Source organism: Salvelinus sp. IW2-2015, unplaced genomic scaffold, assembly GCF_002910315.2.
Source record: "Salvelinus sp. IW2-2015 unplaced genomic scaffold, ASM291031v2 Un_scaffold564, whole genome shotgun sequence".
Lineage (NCBI taxonomy): Eukaryota > Metazoa > Chordata > Actinopteri > Salmoniformes > Salmonidae > Salvelinus > Salvelinus sp. IW2-2015.
Window position 1 is genome coordinate 2566 of NW_019942576.1, and position 21072 is coordinate 23637.

The 21072-nt window shown below is 43.8% G+C and overlaps 1 protein-coding gene across 1 annotated transcript in view; it reads left to right on the forward strand.

Annotated features, from left to right (window-relative positions):
• The first annotated feature begins 5852 nt into the window (after positions 1-5852).
• LOC112068568 (sodium channel protein type 3 subunit alpha-like) overlaps positions 5853-21072 on the forward strand; it is a 149843-nt gene continuing 134623 nt past the window's right edge. Inside the window, 6 exon segments of the mRNA XM_070438204.1 lie at positions 5853-6155; positions 9667-9779; positions 14838-14927; positions 16432-16514; positions 16517-16559; positions 19198-19289. Of these exon segments, the coding sequence (XP_070294305.1) occupies positions 5889-6155; positions 9667-9779; positions 14838-14927; positions 16432-16514; positions 16517-16559; positions 19198-19289 (688 nt within the window). The 5' untranslated portion in view covers positions 5853-5888.

Below are 21072 nucleotides of genomic sequence, written 5' to 3' on the forward strand. Positions count from 1 at the left end.
ATTGTCACGTGCGCCGAATACAACAGGTGTAGACCTTACAGTGAAATGCATACTTACAGGCTCTAACCAACAGTGCGAAAAAAAGGTGTGTGTGTGTGTGTGTGTCTGTGTGTGTGTGTGTGTGTGTGTGTGTGTGTGTAGGTAAGTAAAGAAATAAAACAGTAAAAATACATTTGAAAATTAGAGTAGCAAGGCTATATACAGACACCGGTTAGTCAGGCTTATTGAGGTAGTATGTACATGTAGGTATGGTTAACTATGCGTATATGACTATGTGTATATGATGAACAGAGAGTAGCAGTAGCGTAAAAGGAGGGGTTGGTGGGAGGTGGGACACAATGCAGATAGCCCAGTTAGCCAATGTGCGGGAGCACTGGTTGGTCGGGCCAATTGAGGTAGTATGTACATGGATGTATGGTTAAAGTGACTATGCATATAAGATAAACAGAGAGTAGCAGCAGTGTAAAAGAGGGGTTGGGGGGGCACACAATGTAGATAGTCCGGGTAACCATTGGTTACCTGTTCAGAAGTCTTATGGCTTGGTGGTAAAAACTGTTGAGAAGCCTTTTTGTCCTAGACTTGGCACTCCGGTAACGCTTGCCATGCGGTAGTAGAGAGAACAGTCTATGACTGGGGTGGCTGGGGTCTTTGACAATTTTTAGGGCCTCTGACACCGCCTGGTGTAAAGGTTCTGGATGGCAGGCAGCTTAGCCCCAGTGATGTACTGGGCCGTACGCACTACCCTCTGAAGTGCCTTGCAGTCAGAGAGTGATACAATTGGTCAGGATGCTTTCGATGTTGCAGCTGTAGAACCTTTTGAGGATCTCAGGACCCATGCCAAATCTTTTTAGTTTCCTGCATGGGAATAGGCTTTGTCGTGCCCTCTTCACGACTGTCTTGGTGTGTTTGGACCATTCTAGTTTGTTTTTGATGTGGACACCAATGAATTTGAAGTTCTCAACCTGCTCCACTACAGCCCCGTCGATGAGAATGCGGACGTGCTCGGTGCTCCTTTTCCTGTAGTCCACAATCATCTCCTTAGTCTTGGTTACGTTGAGGGATAGGTTMTTATTCTGGCACCACCCGGCCAGGTCTCTGACCTCCTCCCTATAGGCTGTCTCGTCGTTGTCGGTGATCAGGCCTACCACTGTTGTGTCGTCTGCAAACTTAATGATGGTGTTGGACTCGTGCCTGGCCATGCAGTCATGGGTGAATAGGGAGTACAGGAGGGGACTGAGCACGCACCCCTGGGGAGCTCCAGTGTTGAGGATCAGTGTGGCAGATGTGTTGCTACCTACCTTCATCACCTGGGGGCGACCCGTCAGGAAGTCCAGGATCCAGTTGCAGAGGGAGGTGTTTAGTCCCAGGTTCCTTAGCTTAAGGATGAGCTTTGAGGGTACTATGGTGTTGAACGCTGAGCTGTAGTCAATGAATAGCATTCTCACATAGGTGTTCCTTTTGTCCAGGTGCTTTTGTCCAAAGCACTTCATGGCTACAGACGTGAGTGCTACGGGTCTGTAGTCATTTAGGCAGGTTGCCTTTGTGTTCTTGGGCACAGGGACTATGGTGGTCTTCTTGAAGCATGTTGGTATTACAGACTCAATCAGGGACATGTTGAAAATGTCAGTGAAGACACCTGCCAGTTGGTCAGCACATGCCCGGAGCACACGTCTTGGTAATCCATCTGGCCCCGCAGCCTTGTGTATGTTGACCTGTTTAAAGGTCTTACTCACGTCGGCTACGGAGAGCATGATCACACAGTCGTCCGGAACAGCTGATGCTCTCATGCATGCCTCAGTGTTGCTTGCCTCGAAGCGAGCATAGAAGTAATTTAGCGCATCTGGTAGGCTCGTGTCACTGGGCAGCTCGCGGCTGTGCTTCCCTTTGTAGTCTGTAATAGTTTGCAAGCCTTGCCACATCCGACGAGCGTCGGAGCCAGTGTAGTTTGATTCAATCTTAGCCCTGTATTGACGCTTTGCCTGTTTGATGGTTCATCGCAGGGCATAGTGGGATTTCTTGTAAGCTTCCGGGTTAGAGTCCCGCACCTTGAAAGCGGGAGCTCTATCCTTTAGCTCAGTACGAATGTTGCCTGTAATCCATGGCTTCTGGTTGGGGTATGTCTTGAGATGTCTTGAGATATTGCTTCAATATATCCACATCATTTTCCTCCCTCATGATGCCATCTATTTTGTGAAGTGCACCAGTCCCTCCTGCAGCAAAGCACCCCCACAACATGATGCTGCCACCCCTGTGCTTCACAGTTGGGATGGTGTTCTTCAGCTTGCAAGCATCCCCCTTTTTCCTCCAAACATAACAATGGTCATTATGGCCAAACAGTTCTATTTTTGTTTCATCAGACCAGAGGACATTTCTCCAAAAAGTACGATCTTTGTCCCCATGTGCAGTTTCAAACCGTAGTCTGGCTTTTTTATGGCGGTTTTGGAGCAGTGGCTTCTTTGTTGCTGTCCATATAGGACTTGTTTTACTGTGGATATAGATAATTATGTACATGTGTGTCACGCCCTGGCCTTAGTATTATTTGTTTTATTTATTATTTTAGTTAGGTCAGGGTGTGACATGGGGTATGTGTGTATTTTGGGGTATTATATGGTAGAGGGGGTGTTGGTTGTAGTTTATGGTTTTGTGTTGAGTGTATGTATCTAGCTGTGTCTATGGGTGTGTAGTTTACTAGGAAAGTCTATGGTGGCCGGAATGGGTTCTCAATTAGAGACAGCTGATTTCTGTTGTCTCTAATTGGGAGCCATATTTAAGGCTGCCATAGGCTTTAGCTGTTTGTGGGTCATTGTATATGTATATGTCGACGTAAGTAGTTTGTGTGTGCACTTGCGTTTTAGGTTTCACGTTTGCTGTTTGGTTAGTGTGTTAAGTGTTACGTGTTCATCTTCGTCGTATGAATTAAAGAAGATGTATTCAAGTCATGTTGCGCCTTGGTCCTCTCTTTCACGTCAACACGATCGTGACAATGTGTCCTCCAGCATCTTCACAAGGTCCTTTGCTGTTGTTCTGGGATTTATTTGCACTTTTTGCACCAAAGTACGTTAATCTCTAGGAGACAGAACGCGTCTCCTTCCTGAGCGGTATGATAGCTGCGTGGTCCCATGGTGTTTTTACTTGCGTACTATTGTTTGTACAGATGTACGTGGTACCTTCAGGGGTTTGGAAATTACTCCCAAAGATGAACCAGACTTGTGGAGGTCTACAATATTTTGGTCTTGGCTGATTTCCTTAGATTTTCCCATGATGTCAAGCAAAGAGACACTGAGTTTGAAGGTAGGCCTTGAAATACATCCACAGGTACATCTCCAATTGACTAAAATGGTGTCAATTACCCTATCAGAAGCTTCTAAAGCCATTACATTATTTTATGGAATTTTCCAAGCTGTTTAAAGGCACAGTCAAATTAGTGTATGTAAACTTCTGACCCACAGGAATTGTGATACTGTGAGTTATAAGTGAAATAATCTGTCTGTAAACAATTGTTGGAAAAATTACTTGTGTCATGCCCAAAGTAGATGTCTTAACGACTTGCCAAAACTATAGTTTGTTAACAAGACATCTGTGGAGTGGTTGAAAAACGAGTTTTAATGACTTTAAACTTAGTGTATGTAAACTTCCGACTTCAACTGTATATTGGCACAAATGTTGTTGGCAAACTGTGCCAATTTATCCTCTGATCACCGGCTCCGAGGGCATTATCAATTTTATACAATGGGTTACCAACATATTCAAATCATGATTTACATATTTTCATTAAAAATTTAAAAATTAAAAATTTTCATTTGATAAATTTTTTCATACCATTTCATCCTTCCACAGAATATAGTCCCGACACGAATCTAGGGTTCCTACCCATGCCGGCTGGTTGTTCGTTCTATCAGTTCGGTTGACAGAGACGACTCAGTCGTTCATTCTTTTTTTTCTGTATCTATGGACGCAACTCAGTCGTTCGTTCTAAGTGTTCCATTGCCTTACAGGCTGGCAACGTTAATATCCCTTGCTTGCTAGCTAGCCAACTATGGCTAATTTACAGTCATGCCAAACAGTGCAGCCAGAATAACAGCAAAGTAGCTCATTTACATTTAAGCTGTTTTCTAGTGACCTTAATTTGGATAAATCCATAACAATGAGCTAATGATGCGCGATTCCACCTGGCGTAGAAAATGTGCTCTCTCGTCAGGACACTGTTGTTCAGAGGAGCTAGCCAACAACACAGCTAACACAATCCCTTCAAACTGAAGCTGGAAATAGAGTAAACTATCTYCACTTTGTTTCGTTTGACCTGTTTTCTATAGATAATTATTTGTATATATCCATAAAGATTATGCTGATTCATGATTTCAACTGGCTGAGAAAAGCGGCCTGCCTGTGTCTCATCCCAACTCCCGACATGTTCATTACTATGGGACATCTGGAGAWCGAATTTGAATATTGGAACAATGTTGTAAATGTCAGAGAGACAGACTGCAAGGTTTATACAAATCTCTGCTGTTGAAAAGTAAATGTTACTCTCAAAGAAATGTGAGATAATGTCTAGATGCTTTTTATAGTGGAGATCAAGTTTATAAATTGCCTGGCTGGGCTGATGAGACAGTGGATTGCGCAGTCAGATGGAACAGAGTAAATAGGCATTTTAATGTCATAGACATTAAAGACATTTACATGGCCGGTGGTAACTTGTGGAATAGACACCGTCTGGAATGTTGTTTTAACCAATCATCATTCAGGATTAGGACCACCCGTTGTATAATAGCGGCCATGTTGTACATTATACTATTATACATTACATACTGTAGCTCATAAGGCGTTATATATGTGTTACAATGCATTTCATGAAGAGGGTACTCGTAGGAAATGTCAGTCAGTATTTTTCCATTAAGTTATCTTAAAAGCACAGAATTGACACATTTACATTTACATTTAAGTCATTTAGCAGACGCTCTTATCCAGAGCGACTTACAAATTGGGCACCAACTACTTATGAATCTGAGACTGTCCTAAGATGGCCATCAGGTGGGGCCTTTTACTGATTGGCTAAGAGGATTATTAGATCTTGTATTTTTCAGTGAGCAGATTGCTACCTGATTGAGGGACTGTATAAGTGACTATGATTTTGGACCTGGGTTGTAAGCCAGACCTGGGTTGCTACTACCCCCCCGCCCCCCCCAAAAGCTTTAGGCTGTCTGGAATGACACATGGGTGGAGTTTGCAATTGTGACCATTCTGTTGGTCTAATGCGCCAGCTACCAGGCAAGCTCAATCAAGCCCAGCTAAAGTATTTGTAGAATGATTTCAAAAGTCTGTTGTACACTGGTAAATGGCTCATCAGGTGTTCTTTTGATGTGGACTCTCACAAGTTGAACACCATGAAGAAACGCATGAATGGATGAAAAATGAGGCTTGTCCAATCATTCAATTAGAATAGAAAACAGATGGCCTAATCTGTTTGCACATGGAAGTGTGGACACACACACACACACACACTAACACACACACACACAATAACTCCCCCCAATACACACACACACACACACACACACCATGTAACACAATAGCACCACCATCTATTTTGAGGACAGAAGAGGCATTGCCCGTGCTGAAGACATAATGGGGGTGAATGGGAGGCTATATCAATGACAACCCCCCCCCCCCAAGCTTTGCTTATACAGTACTATAGCAACCAAATAGGACCTTAGGTTAACTCAGGTCTGCTTTCAGGATTGATAACCCTCCCATGTGTGACTGCCCTGTTGATTAACCTTTTACGTCTCCCGATCTCTCTCTATCTCCCCCTCCGAACTCTCTCTCTTTCCCTCCCCTCTTGGTAGCTGGTGAAGTCATCCCTAGGACAGGAGACTCAGGATGAGAAGATGGCCACCCTGCTGCTACCACCGGGTCCTGACAGCTTGCACCGGTTTACCCGGGAGTCCCTGGCTGCCGTGGAGCAGCGGATCGTCGAGGAAGAGGCCCGGCGCACCAAGCACTACCAGGAGGACCTGGGAGATGTGGAGCTGCCCAGGCCCCGGGCCGACCTGGAGGCCGGCAAACAGCTGCCGCGCATCTTCGGCGACATCCCCAACGGCCTGGTGGGCGTCCCACTGGAGGACTTCGACCCGTTCTATTTCATGAACCAGAGAGTGAGAAGGGGGTGGGAGGGGTCCTTGTGTGTGGGTGTGCGGGTGTGTCAGTGTGTGTGTGTCTTGAGTGTCCTTACACTTATGTGCTTGGATGCCTGAGAATATCAAATTTGTATCCAAGTGTGTGTCACTTCTTACATCACCACTGCCATCTCTTTCCTTTGTGTATTCGACCTCCTTGAAGGATGTCCTTTTTAGTGCGACTCCAATTACTGGAATCTTCCCGTGTTCTTTTATACATCTGAACCAATTTCCCCCTCTGATGTATTCACAATGACCATCCTTATGAATGCTCTGAAATGGTGTGTGTGTGTGTTTGTGTGTGTTTGTGTGTGTGTGTCCTTGTGTGTATGTGTCAGTATCAGTCCTAATGGAAACTGGCTGTGGCCAGAGCCTTTGAGGAAGGGTTGAAAGGATTCCCCATGCCCATGTTTGGGCCCTGTGACTGGACCTTTGATTCAGGAAGTGTGCGTGTGTGCGCGTGTGTGTGTGTGCGTTTGCAGGATGTAAAGGAAAGGACAGACTGATGGATAGCAGGATGAGTCAGACAGACAGACAGACAGACAGACAGACAGACAGACAGACAGACAGACAGACAGACAGACAGACAGACTGCTAGCTCTGTCTGTTTCCCTCACACTCCTTCTTCTTCTACCGCTAGCCCCTCTGTTTCCCTCACACTCCTTCTTCTTCTTCTTCTACTGCTAGCTCTCTCTGTTTCCCTCACCACTCATTTCTTCTTCTTCACCGGTAGCTCTGTCTGTTTCCTTCACACTCCTCCTTCTTTCTCTACTGCTAGCTCTCTCTGTTTTCCTCACACTCTTCTTCTTCTTCTACCGGTAGCTCTGTCTGTTTCCTTCCACACTCCTCCTTCTTCTTCTACTGCTAGCTCTCTCTGTTTTCCTCACACTCTTTCTTCTTCTCTACCGGTAGCTCTGTCTGTTCTTCACACTCCTCCTTCTTCTTCACCGCTAGCTCTATCTGTTTCCCTCATACTCCTTCTTCCCTAATAAGAGTTTAAAGTTCTGCTTTGAAATGGGATCATGCCCCTCTCACCGTGTTAAGTAGGGCTGTTGAATGTCGGTACTGGAGTGCCGAAACACTTCTGTTTTTCATCCTTCCTTTTAATCAGGGACTAATTCAGACCTGAGACACCAGGTGAGTGCAATTTACTACCAGGTAGAAAAAAAATGTGAAGTGTTTCGGCACTCCAGGTCCTGCGTTGAACAGACCTGGTGTAGAGGGTGATTCTTTAAAGACAGTGGTGTCCTCGTGCCATGGAAGGCCTAGTGTTGGCTGGATTTAGTTTTTTCATTTCAATTAAACCCTAGACAACCAGGCGAAGGCAGTTCCTTACTTATTAGTGACCTTAATTCATCAATGAAGTACAAGGGAGGAGCGAAAACCCGCAGAAACTCCTCCGTGGAATGAGTTTGACACGTGCTATTCAGTACGTATTAAAGTAAACCCCCCCAGAGTGGCACATTTGTGTTCCAGCCCAGCACTAGCACGTCTGAGTGAACTTTAGTGTGATAGTGTTGGGCTGGAACAAAAATGTGCAACCCGGAGTTACTGTAGGACTAAACATGCATTCCAGCGTGTGAATATTAGGCTTTTAAGCTGTGTGTGTCTAATTGAAACTGACAAGCTATGCTGTAGTTGCTGTGGCATGAGTTGTGATTTCAGTGTGTAGCAGTTGAGAAAATACATTATGATTGATTGAATTCAGCTGCCCAGGGAGTGGAAAAATATACCGTTACAGTATGTGAAAAGGACAGGGACTAGAGTAAGCTACGTTTTCATGATGCTCAGTTTCAAATGTATTCTTCAAAATTCATCAGGCAGTAGCTTTGGCTGGTTTGCCTAGGACCCAGAAAGAGGCTGAGAGGTGTGTGAACAGCCTATTTCTCCTGATAGTGTGGGGATAGATGTTCTCCTGGGGATAGATAGTTCTCCCTGTTGGATAGATAGTTCTCCTGGGGATAGATAGTTCTCCTGGGGATAGATAGTTCTCCTGGGGATAGATAGTTCTCCTGGGGATAGATAGTTCTCCTGGGGACAGTGGACTGGTCAGCTGGATACACTCTCACTTCTTCATTGTCTCTCTCTCTCTCTCTCTTTCACTCTCTTTCACTCTCTCTCTCCCCTCCCTCCTCAAGTCCCCAAATCCGCCCAGGTGCACATCTCCTCCAGTGGAAACAAAACCAACCCGTCATCGATGATCTTAAACGGTGTAGGCCTCGCTATCTGATAATCCAATAGGTTGACACGAGTCCACAGCGAAAGTGAGAGAGTAGATAGACATTCAGACTTCTTTGTTGTGCAACAGTGTAGTATAGAGTGGGTTAGCTTTGTTGGTTGGTATCTCTGGATGTTAGAGGAACAATTACACTACTTCACAGTATGTTCCACTCCAGTGATGTGACTACAGCCGCTGTAATGTTCTCACACTTTCTCAACTACCCTGAACAGACATGTGAACAGACCTGCTTGAATTTTAAATGGACATTATACTCCAAAATCAACATCTGTCAGATATGTTCATACCTCCGAAGAGGTCTTCTGTTGAGATTAGTCCACGTTCCAGGCCATCTGATTTGTCGATCCAACTAGCCACATTCCAAAATGGAATGCACCATATAATTTCAAAAGTTTGGTATTTACGATTTACATCCATTTGGGGTTGAGGCGTATAGCTGGATCGACACAACGGATTGTTTGGGATGTGGACTCATCCTGACATTAGACTACATTTGAGGTCTGAAAACATCTGACACACTTTGAGTGTAATGTCCCTTTAAGCACAGAGCAGCATTTGATAGAGGACATGGGAGTTTCAGCACATTCTAGGTTGGCTGTTATCATTCCCCTTCCTCTCTGTTGTGTTGTATCTCCTATGAGGAGACTCCCTTAAGAGTTAAGAGTTCTATAGACCTGCTTTCTTTTTTAGCAGCATCTTGCTCGTTATGCCACGTAATCAGTGTTTTTGTTTGTGCCTGTGTGTGTAGATGTGCGTGTGTGCGTGTGTGCGTGTGTGCGTGTGTGTGTGTGTGTATGCGTGAGTGTGTGTGTGTGATTGTGTGTGCTATGTACGCATGTGATGTGTGTGTGTGTGTGGAGTGTAGTGTAGATGTGAGTTTGTGTGTAGATGTGAGTGGTGTTTGTGTAGATGTGGGTGTGTGTTGTGTAGAGTGAGTGGTGTGTGTAGATGTGAGTGTGTGTGTGTAGATGTGAGTGTGTGTGTGTAGATGTGAGTGTGTGTGTGTGTGTAGATGTGGTGGTGATTGTATATGTGAATGTGTGTGAGATGTGTGGTGTGTGTGTAGATGTGAGTGCGTGTGTGTGGTGTGTAGATGTGGAGTGTGTGGTTGGTGTCACTGCCAAGTTATTGTACATGTTTATTGCCATGCCATGTTGTCCTTAACCATGACGCATCTTCTCTGCTCCTTGTCCCTTTCTATCACCCCCCCCCCCCCCCTCTCTGTCTATCTCACTTTCGTGTTCTCCACAGACTTTATAGTACTGAACAAAGGGAAGCCATCTTCGATTTAGTGCACATCTGCACTCTATTATTTTTTAGCCCTTTCATCCTGTTAGAAGAGCATCAAAAGGTTTAGTTCACTCATATCCTTTCTGGTGGAACACTCAAAATTCCACCAACACTTGTTTTTTAGGAGGTGGGTTCAAAATGAAAATCAATGAGCAGAGAGTTAACATTTTGGAGGAAGTAAAAGCCTTGGGATAGCCTGTAAGAGCCTACTCAGTTCAGTTTGTCTAGATAGATTGTCATGTCATTCTCGTTGTAATTATTGTTGATCTTGTGGACCGATCGGGGAAATAGGGACTGGGAAGGGTGTTGAGCTGCTCAGATTTGAGCCGTCGGTGTTGCCTGCTGTCTCACCGTCAGTGAACAAAGGGAGCATCAGTCACACTATTAGTTTGTAGTGTGTGTTTCATTACGCAACAATGATTGAGAGGATTCTAAACAGGACTAGACTTATACTCTGAAATCAGAATATTTGAGTATCTCTTGAAAAATGTCTCAACACAGAATTGTCCCTTGCCTTATGTGCAATGAACTCATTGCACGTAAGTCTGACACGTTAAAGTGGAAATTACAAACTTAGAAGCCTTTTAAACTTCAAATACACTACAAGTTAGTATTTCCTGCAGTGCAGGAAATTCTCAGCAACAAAAGAGTGATCAGATTAAGATCCTACATCTGTAATGACTGGATGTTACTGGTAGGTTATGTAATAGACTGGATGGTTACTGGTAGGTTTACTGTAATAGCTGGATGGTTACTGGTAGGTTATGTAATAGACTGTATTGTTACTGGTAGGTTATGTAATAGACTGGATGGTTACTGGTAGATTATGTAATAGACTGGATGGTTACTGGTAGATTATGTAATAGACTGGATGGTTACTGGTAGATTATGTAATAGACTGGATGGTTACTGGTAGGTTATGTAATAGACTGGATGGTTACTGGTAGATTATGTAATAGACTGGATGGTTACTGGTAGGTTATGTAATAGACTGGATGGTTACTGATAGGTATGTAATAGACTGGATGGTTACTGGTAGGTTATGTAATAGACTGGAGGTACTGGTAGGTTATGTAATAGACTGGATGGTACTGGTAGGTTATGTAATAGACTGGAGGGTTACTGGTAGGTTATGTAATAGACTGGAGGGTTACTGGTAGATTATGTAATAGACTGGATGGTTACTGGTAGATTATGTAATAGACTGGATGGTTACTGGTAGATTATGTAATAGACTGGATGGTACTGGTAGACTTATGTAATAGACTGGATGGTTACTGGTAGGTTATGTAATAGACTGGATGGTTACTGTAAGCTAAGTCAAGTGATGCTGTTTATGACAAGCTAACAACACCAGCTTCTTTGCTCAGAGGATTGGGAAAGCCCATATGGAATTTTACTGTAGTGACAGTGCTTGACTTGGGCAGGAGCTCACACTGGAATTGAGTACCGGCACCTCAAATGTTTAACTGCTTGTTCCTCTTATAGAATATTAGCTCAAAAGTATTGTGGAGCTTCTGCACCGAAATATAAGCAGTCACGGCACCCAAAATGAGTCCCGGCACCTAGTTCAGTCCAAGTCAAGCACTGTGCAGTGACCAAGGTCATAAGGTATCAGGGTACATGTTTGATTATTAACAAGGGATTATTGAGGTTGTAGCCAGATCACTCTTACTTTAAAGGGGGTACAGCACTACAAAGCTGTGAGTGAAGTCATCAAAGAGAGAAGATAGAATATGGTCTGCAGATTAAGCCGTATGAGACCTTAAAGCGGGGAAAAACCTAAGTAAGCATTCCATAAAGGGATGATAATTGAGGCAAAAGCTGCCGCCAAGATATGCTTTGACGACTGGCAGTTTGACAGGCCAGTTAGCGCGTAAGAAAACGCCTGTGTACATTACTCTAGCGGTTTATAAACAAACCCTGGGATTCCAGGCCTTAGCAGTTTTTTGGCAGCAGTCTGATTTGTACATAATGCTGAAATTGACTTTCTCATTAATAGTGTGGGAGCTCTGGAATCCTCTGTAGAGCCAGGGTGCTTATCGTTATGGTGACTCATTTGAGTAAAGTGCTGTCTGTGAGTGTGGGAATTGAAACGAGCCGTCGGGATGAGAGAGGTACTTCATAGTAATGCAGTGCTTCCTCAGGCAAAAGGACTTATGACACGGCAGCCATTATTTTGACACTTCTGTTTTGTTAGTAGGTCATTTGATTGTGTAACTAACCAGGGGTTCTAAACCTGGGTCGCCTGTGGCTAGCCCTCTGAGCTGAAGCCTTAGCATTAGCATGAGGAATCTTCAGGTCTCAGTCAAGGTTATTCATCACCTGAGGGTGTTTCTGAACCACCTGCACTCATAGAAAAAGGTGCTATCTAGAACCTAAAGTGGTTCTTCGGCTGTCCCCATAGGATAACCCTTTGAAGAACCCTTTTTGGTTCCAGGTAGAACCCTTTCGCATACCAAGTAGGACCCTTTCCACAGAGGGCTCTACATGGAACCAAAAAGGGTTCTCTCTGACACCACAAAGGGTTCTCCTATGGGGACAGCCGAAGAACCCTTTTGGAACCCTTTTTTCTAGGAGTGTATGAATACAAGAAACAATACATTTGCAGAAAGTTCTCCCATACGAATAGCCCATTGCTTTTGGCGTAGCCTAGAGCAAGCCAATTCCAACTATTAATGCAAATGAGGGACAATTTATTCTATCAAGAAAGGTTTGATAGACATATCAACCAATCAGCATCCTAAAATATAGGCTAAATAGAACATTTGGGACAGGAAATCAACTTTCAAGCCACATAGTTTCCATAAACAGCTTCTCAATTCCACCTCACTGGTTGAGTTTAAGTTGCATATTTAATATGTTTTTAAATAAGCGGTTTGGGTTCCTCTTACCACTCTCCACACAGCAAAGCAGATGATCTAATCTTGCCTATGAAATGAGAAGGGAGGTGGGAGCGGGATGATAATGCTATTAGCACCATGGTGGCCAGGGCTAACCAACAGCTGAGGTATAATTGTTGGCGTCAATTAGCTTTCGCCCCCCCAGCAAACAGTTCGAATATTTGTTCTGTGCTTGCTCTTTGCCCAACCTGGTCTCAGGGCAATTCGTAGGATTCGGCACTTAAATCTGTTCCCTCCATTTAGTTTGATGTACAGTATTACGTTACGTTAGGTTACATTATAAATGGAATAGCGGCCATACAATATCATACGAATTAGAGGACGTATAGTATCATTCATCTTACCCAGTCTTACAATAGTATAGTAATTGGATGATATAACTTAACATAGATCTTGGAGGACACATACAGTGCATTCGGAAAGTATTCAGACCCCTTGACTTGAATTTTGTTACATTACAGCCTTATTCTAAAATGGATAAAATGATCTATTTTCCTCATCACTCTACACACAATACCCCATAACGACAAAGTGAAAACACATTTTTAGACATTTTTGCAAATCTTTTCAAACAAAAAAATAGAAATATCTTATTTACGTTAGTACTCAAACCCTTTGCTATGAGACTCGAAATTGAGTTCAGGCGCATCCTGTTTCCATTGATCATCCTTGAGATGTTTCTACAACTTGATTGGAGTCCACCTGTGGTAAATTCAATGGGACATGATTTGGAAAGGCACACACCTGTCTATATAAGGTCCCACAGTTGACAGTGGATGTCAGAGCCGAAACCAAGCCATGAGGTTGAAGGAATTGTCCGTAGAGCTCCAAGACAGGATTTTGTCGAGGCACAGATCTTTTTATGTATTTATTTAATTGTTTATTTAACTTTTATTTAGCTAGGCCAGTCAGTTAATAACAAATTCTTATGTGCAATGACGGGCTACCCCGGCCAAACCTGGTTCTAGATCTGGGGAAGGGTACCAAATATTTCTGCACTATTGAAGGTCCCCAAGAACACGGTGGCCTCCATCATTATTAAACGGAAGAAGTTTGGAACCACCAAGACTCTTCCTAGAACTGGCCACCCGGCCAAATTGAGCAATTGGAGGAGAAGGGCCTTGGTCAGGGAGGTGACCAAGAACCCGATGGTCACTCTGACAGAGCTCCAGAGTTCCTCTGTGGAGATGGGAGAACTTTCCAGAAAGACAACCATCTCTGCAGCACTCTACCAATCAGGCCTTTATGGTAGAGTGTCCAGACGGAAGCCACTCCTCAGTAAAAGGCACATGACAGCCCGCTTGGAGTTTGCCAAAAGGCACCTAAAGGACTCTTAGACCATGAGAAACAAAATTCTCTGGTCTGATGAAACCAGGATTTAACACTTTGGCCTGAATGCCAAGCGTCACTTCTGGAGGAAAACTGGCATCATTCCTACGGTGAAGCATGGTGGTGGCAGCATCATCCTGTTGGGATGTTTTTCAGCGGCAGAGACTGGGAGACTAGTCAGGATCAAGGGAAAGATGAATGGATTACAGTACAGAGAGATCCTTGATGAAAACCTGCCCCATAGCGCTCAGGACCTCAGACTGGGGTGAAGGTTAACCTTCCAACAGGACAACGACCCTAAGCACATAAACAAGACAACGCACGAGTGGCTTCGGGACAAGTCTCTGAATGTCCTTGAGTGGTCCAGCCAGAGCCCGGACTTGAACCCGGTTGAACATCTCTGGAGAGACCTGAAAATAGTTGTTCAGCAATGCTCCCCATCCGACCTGACAGATCTCGAGAGGATCTGCAGAGAAGAATGGGAGAAACTCCCCAAATACAGGTGTGCCAAGCTTGTGGCATCATTGCCAAGGAGACTCGAGGCTGTAATCGCTGCCAAAGGTGCTTCAACAAAGTACTGAGTAAACGGTCTGAATACTTATGTAAATGTGATATTTCTTTCTTTCCCAGAGGGGTTGGGTTAAATGCAAAAGACACATTTCAGTTGAATGCATTTAGTTGTACAACTGACTAGGTATCCCCCTTTCCCTTTCCCATAACGTGTTAGCAAATTTTTTTTGTTCTCTTTACTCTGCTCAATGACAGTGATAATGACAGCAGGCAAACCAAACCTAAACGGGGTACAAGGGCATAATCATTATGTCTTTATATTCAGAATAGTAGCGTTGTGATGTATGTATATGTTGTTATTGAATCACCATTTTCCTTAACCACGTGCACATTATTCAGTCTGTTCATAATGTGCACTATTTTGACCAACTGTTGCTTCATGGCCATGTCGGAACCAGAGTATTGGGCCAAGTATGTAGAGTAAGTATGCCTTGTCCTCCCATCTTCTCTGTCTCTCAGCATTGACGCTAGCTTCTTCTGTGAATTCTCTCTTGTGTTCTTTATTTTCTGTTCCCTCAAACCTCTTTGACTGTATTGACCCTCTGTGCCCTATGTGTCCTGATGTAACGCTTTGCCAGGTGTTTGTTGCCTTGCCAACCACAATTAGCAAGTAAGTTCACGATTTTAGTGTACCCAGCTAATTTGCTAATTGCACTCTTGCTATGCTGCATCGGAATGAACAACCATGGGTGACACATACCGTTTATGCCTTCTTAAATTTTCATTAAAGGGATTCAAATTCCAACCACTACGATAAACATACAACTGAAAGCAAAATCAATGATGGAATGGGAATTATCATTCAAATGAAGTTTTGTAGAAATGGGATCAGTAGAGTTGGACTTGGGTAAAATCTATCTATCTATCTATCTATCTATCTATCTATCTATCCATCGGAATTCTATCAATATGTCTGTCTGTCTGGCTGGCAGCTGTGTATCTATCTATTTGTAATGTCTCCCTCTCCTCTCTCTCTCTTCTCTATTCTCAATCATTCAGAGTATAAGTCCATCCCACACTATGGATTTGCTGTTAGGCAGAGGCATCTGTCATATGGACAGAGTGTATTTGACCCACAGACATGTAACCAATGTAGTGTACGCTCTATGTTATGAAAGCAACCCCCTGTCTTAAGCCAGAGTCAGCCGCCAAGTTTACCTTTAATGAAGGCAGCCGTTCAGCAAATGGAATCTGCACTGTCAACAACACACTACAAATCAGGCTGTTTATATTCTCACTCCAAAAAGGGGCTCATTGGAACAATCTGTAGCATGAAATGACTCAGAGCCAGTCACAGTCTCCCTTGTTAACCATTAACCTTACAGAATGAACTGAGTCAGTAGCTATAGAAAACTAAAAGGAATATGGCTGTGCACTTCCGCCGAATGCTGCATCCTTCATCCCAGTCTCCTTTGACTCTGAGAGTGTCTCTCTCTCACTCTCATTTATTCGATGTTACAATTAAGTGACTAATGTATTGACTTGGACTGATATACTGTCACTGTAAAGTACAGTTCAATGATTCCCGTCAGTCTGAGCCAAACCAATACATTACAGTGACATCCTGGATTTTAATGCATATTCTTGTCTTGATGACCTGCTTAACTCATCAAGGAGCATGCTGTCAAAGAGCTTGCTGTCTGTCTCATCCCTCTGGGCTGACAAGTGCTGTACTGTCCATGCGCTTCTCATTCTTTCTGTCCTGTGTCTCTGTGTCTCCCTAAATCTGCTACATGTTTACCTCTCTGTCCCTTTCCTCTTGGTTTCTTTCTTCTTTTACATTTTTTTTTATTAGAACTGCACTTGGAGTTGGGGCAACCATGTGAAGGAAGAAGGGGGGGTTGTCCCTCACCCTAGCTTATGCCGTTGCTGCTAATGTTTTGACCTTTTGTTCTCCCCTTCCCTTACCCCAACACCCACCCAGGTACACTTTCACTGGCATTTACACGTTTGAATCGTTGATAAAGATTCTGGCGAGGGGATTCTGTGTGGGGCCATTTACCTTCCTGCGGACCCTTGGAACTGGCTGGATTTCAGTGTGATTGTCATGGCGTAAGTATCTCTCTTGTTACAGTAGACCTCCGTGTATCTCTCCTGTTACTGTGTGACCCTAACCCTTCCTTTAACCTGCCCTTTTTTCCTTTTAACCTGTCCTCTCCTTCCCTCTAACCTGCCCTCTCCTCTCTCTAACCTGTCCTCTCCTTCCTTCTAACCTGTCCTCTCCTTCCTTCTAACCTGTCCTCCCTTCCTTCCTTCTCTCCTCCTCCCTTCTAACCTGTCCTCTCCTTCCTCTAACCTCCTCTCCTTCCTTCTACCTGTCCTCTCCTTCCTTCTAACCTGTCTCTCCTTCCTTCTAACCTGTCCTCTCCTTCTTTCTAACCTGTCCTCTCTTCCTTCTAACTGTCCTCTCCTTCCTTCTAACCTGTCCTCTCCTTCCCTCTAACCTGTCCTCTCCTTCCCTCTAACCTGTCCTATCCTTCCTTCTAACCTGAACTCTCAAAGCAATAGAAGCCCTTTTATTCCTTCTCTAATACTCTTTTCACACTATTGAGCTAAGTCGAACTGAGCCGGGCCAAGCTGTACTGTGCTGGCCTGGTTATGCATCACAATGTTGTACAGTTGTTGTAACCGTGCTTGGAATGAAAACTGAAAGGAAAACATCTGAGCCAGCAGAGTACGGTTTGGTTGGCACAATAGTGTGAAGAGTGTATTAGAGTATTGTATGATTATTATTCTGACATGTTTATGTTCTGACCTCCGTCTATCTCTCCTCTGTACCTTTGTCAAGTCCCTTTACGTCTCGACCGAATATCACTGGAAGTAAAAGTTTGCGGATGCTGTTCTTACTTCCTCTGTTCTTCAATAGGAGGAGACCACAGTTCTATGAAAACAACTTGGTTGTTTTTAAGTTGACATCTTTTTGATGCATCCATGTTACTTAATGATTAACTGAAATCACTAACATCGGGTTAGTTACTGATCCAATTGGAGATGAATTGTGGTCCTATACAACTCAGATAAGAGGAATGATCTCAACTCTGAAGCTTCAATTAATATTTGACCTCAATATTTGAGGGCTTCTCTTTATGATTATAAAACAATGACATTTTCCTCGAAATTTGATTGTGTACATGCATTACTGTAATATTATACTTCAATCCTCTTCAATCCTTTTTTGCCAACCGTTACAGTGCAAACTTTTACTTCCAAAATTGTACAATGCAACCTGAATTAAATGACCAAAATGTTATATTTTGCTTTGGTTGTGTGGGTGTAGAAAGCACCTTAAGTTGCTTTTGAATAATGTATTTTGCTCCTGACCTTCTACTGTGGATGGTTAAACACAGCACCTTTTTCTAAGGCAACAATTTTGAACCCCCCCCCCCCCCCCCAGCCCCCCAACGCATCCCCCCGTACGGTGATGAAGTGCTGATATCTCTTTTGGCTTCTACAGTTTTATTTACCTCTCCTTCCAGAGGACCAGTCGTCCTTGAACTGGAAGCCTCTGTGGGGTCAGATGGATCTTTAGCAGGACAGGAACACATAAGTCACCGACCCTCGCAGCCCTCCTGCTAGTTTCTACGACAGGCTACCTTCCTTCCCGCTGCTGGCTTTATTAAATTCAGACTGATGATCGGAGAAGTGGTTAACCCCCCCACCACGCTGTCCACACCCCCAACCCTGTGGGTTCCCATGGAAACGGAGGGATGTCATCCCCCCTGTGGGTTGGCAGGTAGCCTAGTGGTTAAGAGCGTTGGGCCAGTAACCGTAAGGTCGCTGGTTTGAATCCCAGAGCCGGCAAGGTGGAAAGAATTTCGGTTCTGCTGTTAAGCAAGGCAGTTAACCCCCAATAACGACTGCTCCCCGGGCGCCATGGACGTAGGTTAAGGCAACCTCTCTAATTCAGAGCGGTTGTGTTAAATGGGGAAGACACTTTTTGCTGTTCTACAAGTAGGCTGGGCCTGGGTCCCCAAGAGAAATAACGTGCCGTGTTAGCTATGAAGCTTTTGGGAAACTCACCTAAGAAATGTAATAGGGAATGGAACCATTTCGGTCCAGAAGACTTGATATACTGTAACTCAAATAAGCAGCACATGGACTGGCACCATACTGGTTTTTCCAACATTTTCTGGAATCTCATCTGTCTCTTGGTTTGGAGACACACTAACAGCAGTCGTAAAGGTCAAAAGGGTCCCTTTAAATATCTATGCTGTGCTGTTTCTGTCCTGTTCTCCAGGGAAACAACACACTAAGACACAGTGAGCAGTGCTTAGCCTACAGTCATCTTTCCTTTTTTGTGTTTGACCAAATAACTGTAATTTGATCCTGCAGGTTGCTAACCGAGTCTGTTAAAGTAGGCAATCTCCAAGCACTTCGAACATTCAGGGTACTCAGAGCATTGAAAACTATTTCGGTAATCCCAGGTAAGAGGGAGTCTCCCCTGCTGCTGCAGTGTTACCGAAAAAATGGGTTGCATCTTCTATTGTCCAGTCCACGTACTGTTACTATTTTGTACAAGCCCCTCCCCCCTCTTCCTCCTCTCTCCAATCCAAAGCCACTCTCTCTGACCCTTGACCTCTAGCCACATTCCCCCCTCTTTTCTCTCCTCCAATCCTGGCCCTTCACCTGTTGTGTTTTGCCTGTCGTTGGTGCTTTGTCATTGTGTCTGCTTGACTTTCGCTTATTGCAGATATGTTACTGAATTTGTGGACCTGGGCAATGTCTCAGCATTACGGACATTCAGAGTCCTACGAGCACTGAAAACTATCTCAGTCATCCCAGGTGAGAAGGGAGTTTCAAACACTAAGACACCACCCACCGCTGGAAGAACTAAACCCCCCGGCTACGTTCCAATACGTCCTTATTAGCACACTACTTAGGATGAAGCAATGCATTCAAAGTGGCCTGCTAGTGTGGGTATTGGAACAGAGTCCCTTGTCATTTCATTTTTGTTTCTGTTGATTAAATAACCAGTGAGTGGAAATGCCAGAGGTGTAGGAAATGAGACCTTTGGGTTGGGTAACCTTTGATTCAAAATTGAGGATTCTCACATTTTTAGGTACTCTATAGAATATGTTTGCCTATAGTTTGTTTTGTATTAAGATGTTAAGTTTGTATGTCAGTCATTTATTAAAAATAAAAATAAAATACATTTAAAAAATCTAGTGGTCATGCATCCATGCTTGCGTCCACCTGCTATATGCAAACACTATGCTATAGACATCAACAAAGTGAATGTAGTCCATGGATAAAGTTTCAGCATGACATCTGGCCTGAAGCCCAAAGATCATGTTACCTTAGTGGTTAGAGCGTTGGGCTAGTAACTGAAAGGTTGCTGGATAGAATCCCCGAGCTGACAAGGTAAAAATCTGTCGTTCTGCCCCTGAACAAGGCAGGTCCACACACTCACTGTTCCCTGGTAGGCTGTCATTGTAAATAAGAATTTGTTCTTAACTGACTTGCCTAGTTAAACTCAACAGGTCTCATTCACCCTTAGTGTTTAACATCAAACAGGCATGGGTATAGTCAAATACCACTTCGTATGGTAATAATAACTCAATTCACAACAGATGCTCCCCATTCAGAATGGATCTCAAGTAGGACTAAATCTCATTTGGATGAAATAGCTGTACAGTACCCTTAGGAACATATAGTGCAGTATATTTCTGAGCAGGACCCTATATGATTTAGGATCTTAATTTGATCACCTTGTTGTTGCAGGAAATGTCATGCACAGCAGGAAATGCAAACGTGTAGTGTATTCATGGTCTAAAAATACTTAAAGTTTGTAATTTCCACTTTAAAATGTCCGAATTGATTTGCTCTAACATAAACTGTATCTACCCCTACAAAAAATGTCATTAATTATAATCCAAACAATAATTCACATTTTCTGTTGCTGCAGGATTATTTTCCTGCTGTGAAAAACTGGCCAAATTAAGATCCTACATCTGTAATCCTACAGTACATAACATGTCCACTTGACCTGACCAGGGAAAAACCCTCAACTCTACTTTTTACTTTAGCCTAACTAGGGCCTGGAGTTGTTCCTGGTTAGGTCACATAGGGATTGCCAGTACCATAGGTACCCAGTATCTACTCTGAAGGGGCTAACTTACATCAGTCACCACCACTACTTCCTGTTGTCTGGTGCTCTTCAGAGACATGGTGCGTCAAGCTCTTCACGGCTGACCTCCTTTGGCCCACGCCGTCTGCTGTAAATGCCAGAGTGGAAGCGATGGCTTAGAGGCTGTCAATTCTTCTTTGTGTTCATATTGTACTGTGCAGCATTCTGCCCCTGCCCCAGCTACACTACCTTTAATCCAGTAGGAATCAGGATAGTGAGATAATAGCATAGGCTCAGATGATATATAGTTAGCTAGCAAACAAAATGCTAGGAAAACTTGGAAATACTTTGGGCACACTCTGAGACAGGGTTAAAGTCTAAATATGTCAGTCAGCCAGCCAGCCAGTCAGTAAGTTAGTCAGCCAGTCAGTAAATTAGTCAGCCAGTCAGCCACCATAGTCAGCCAGTCAGTTAGTTTGTCAGCCAGTCAGTTAGTTT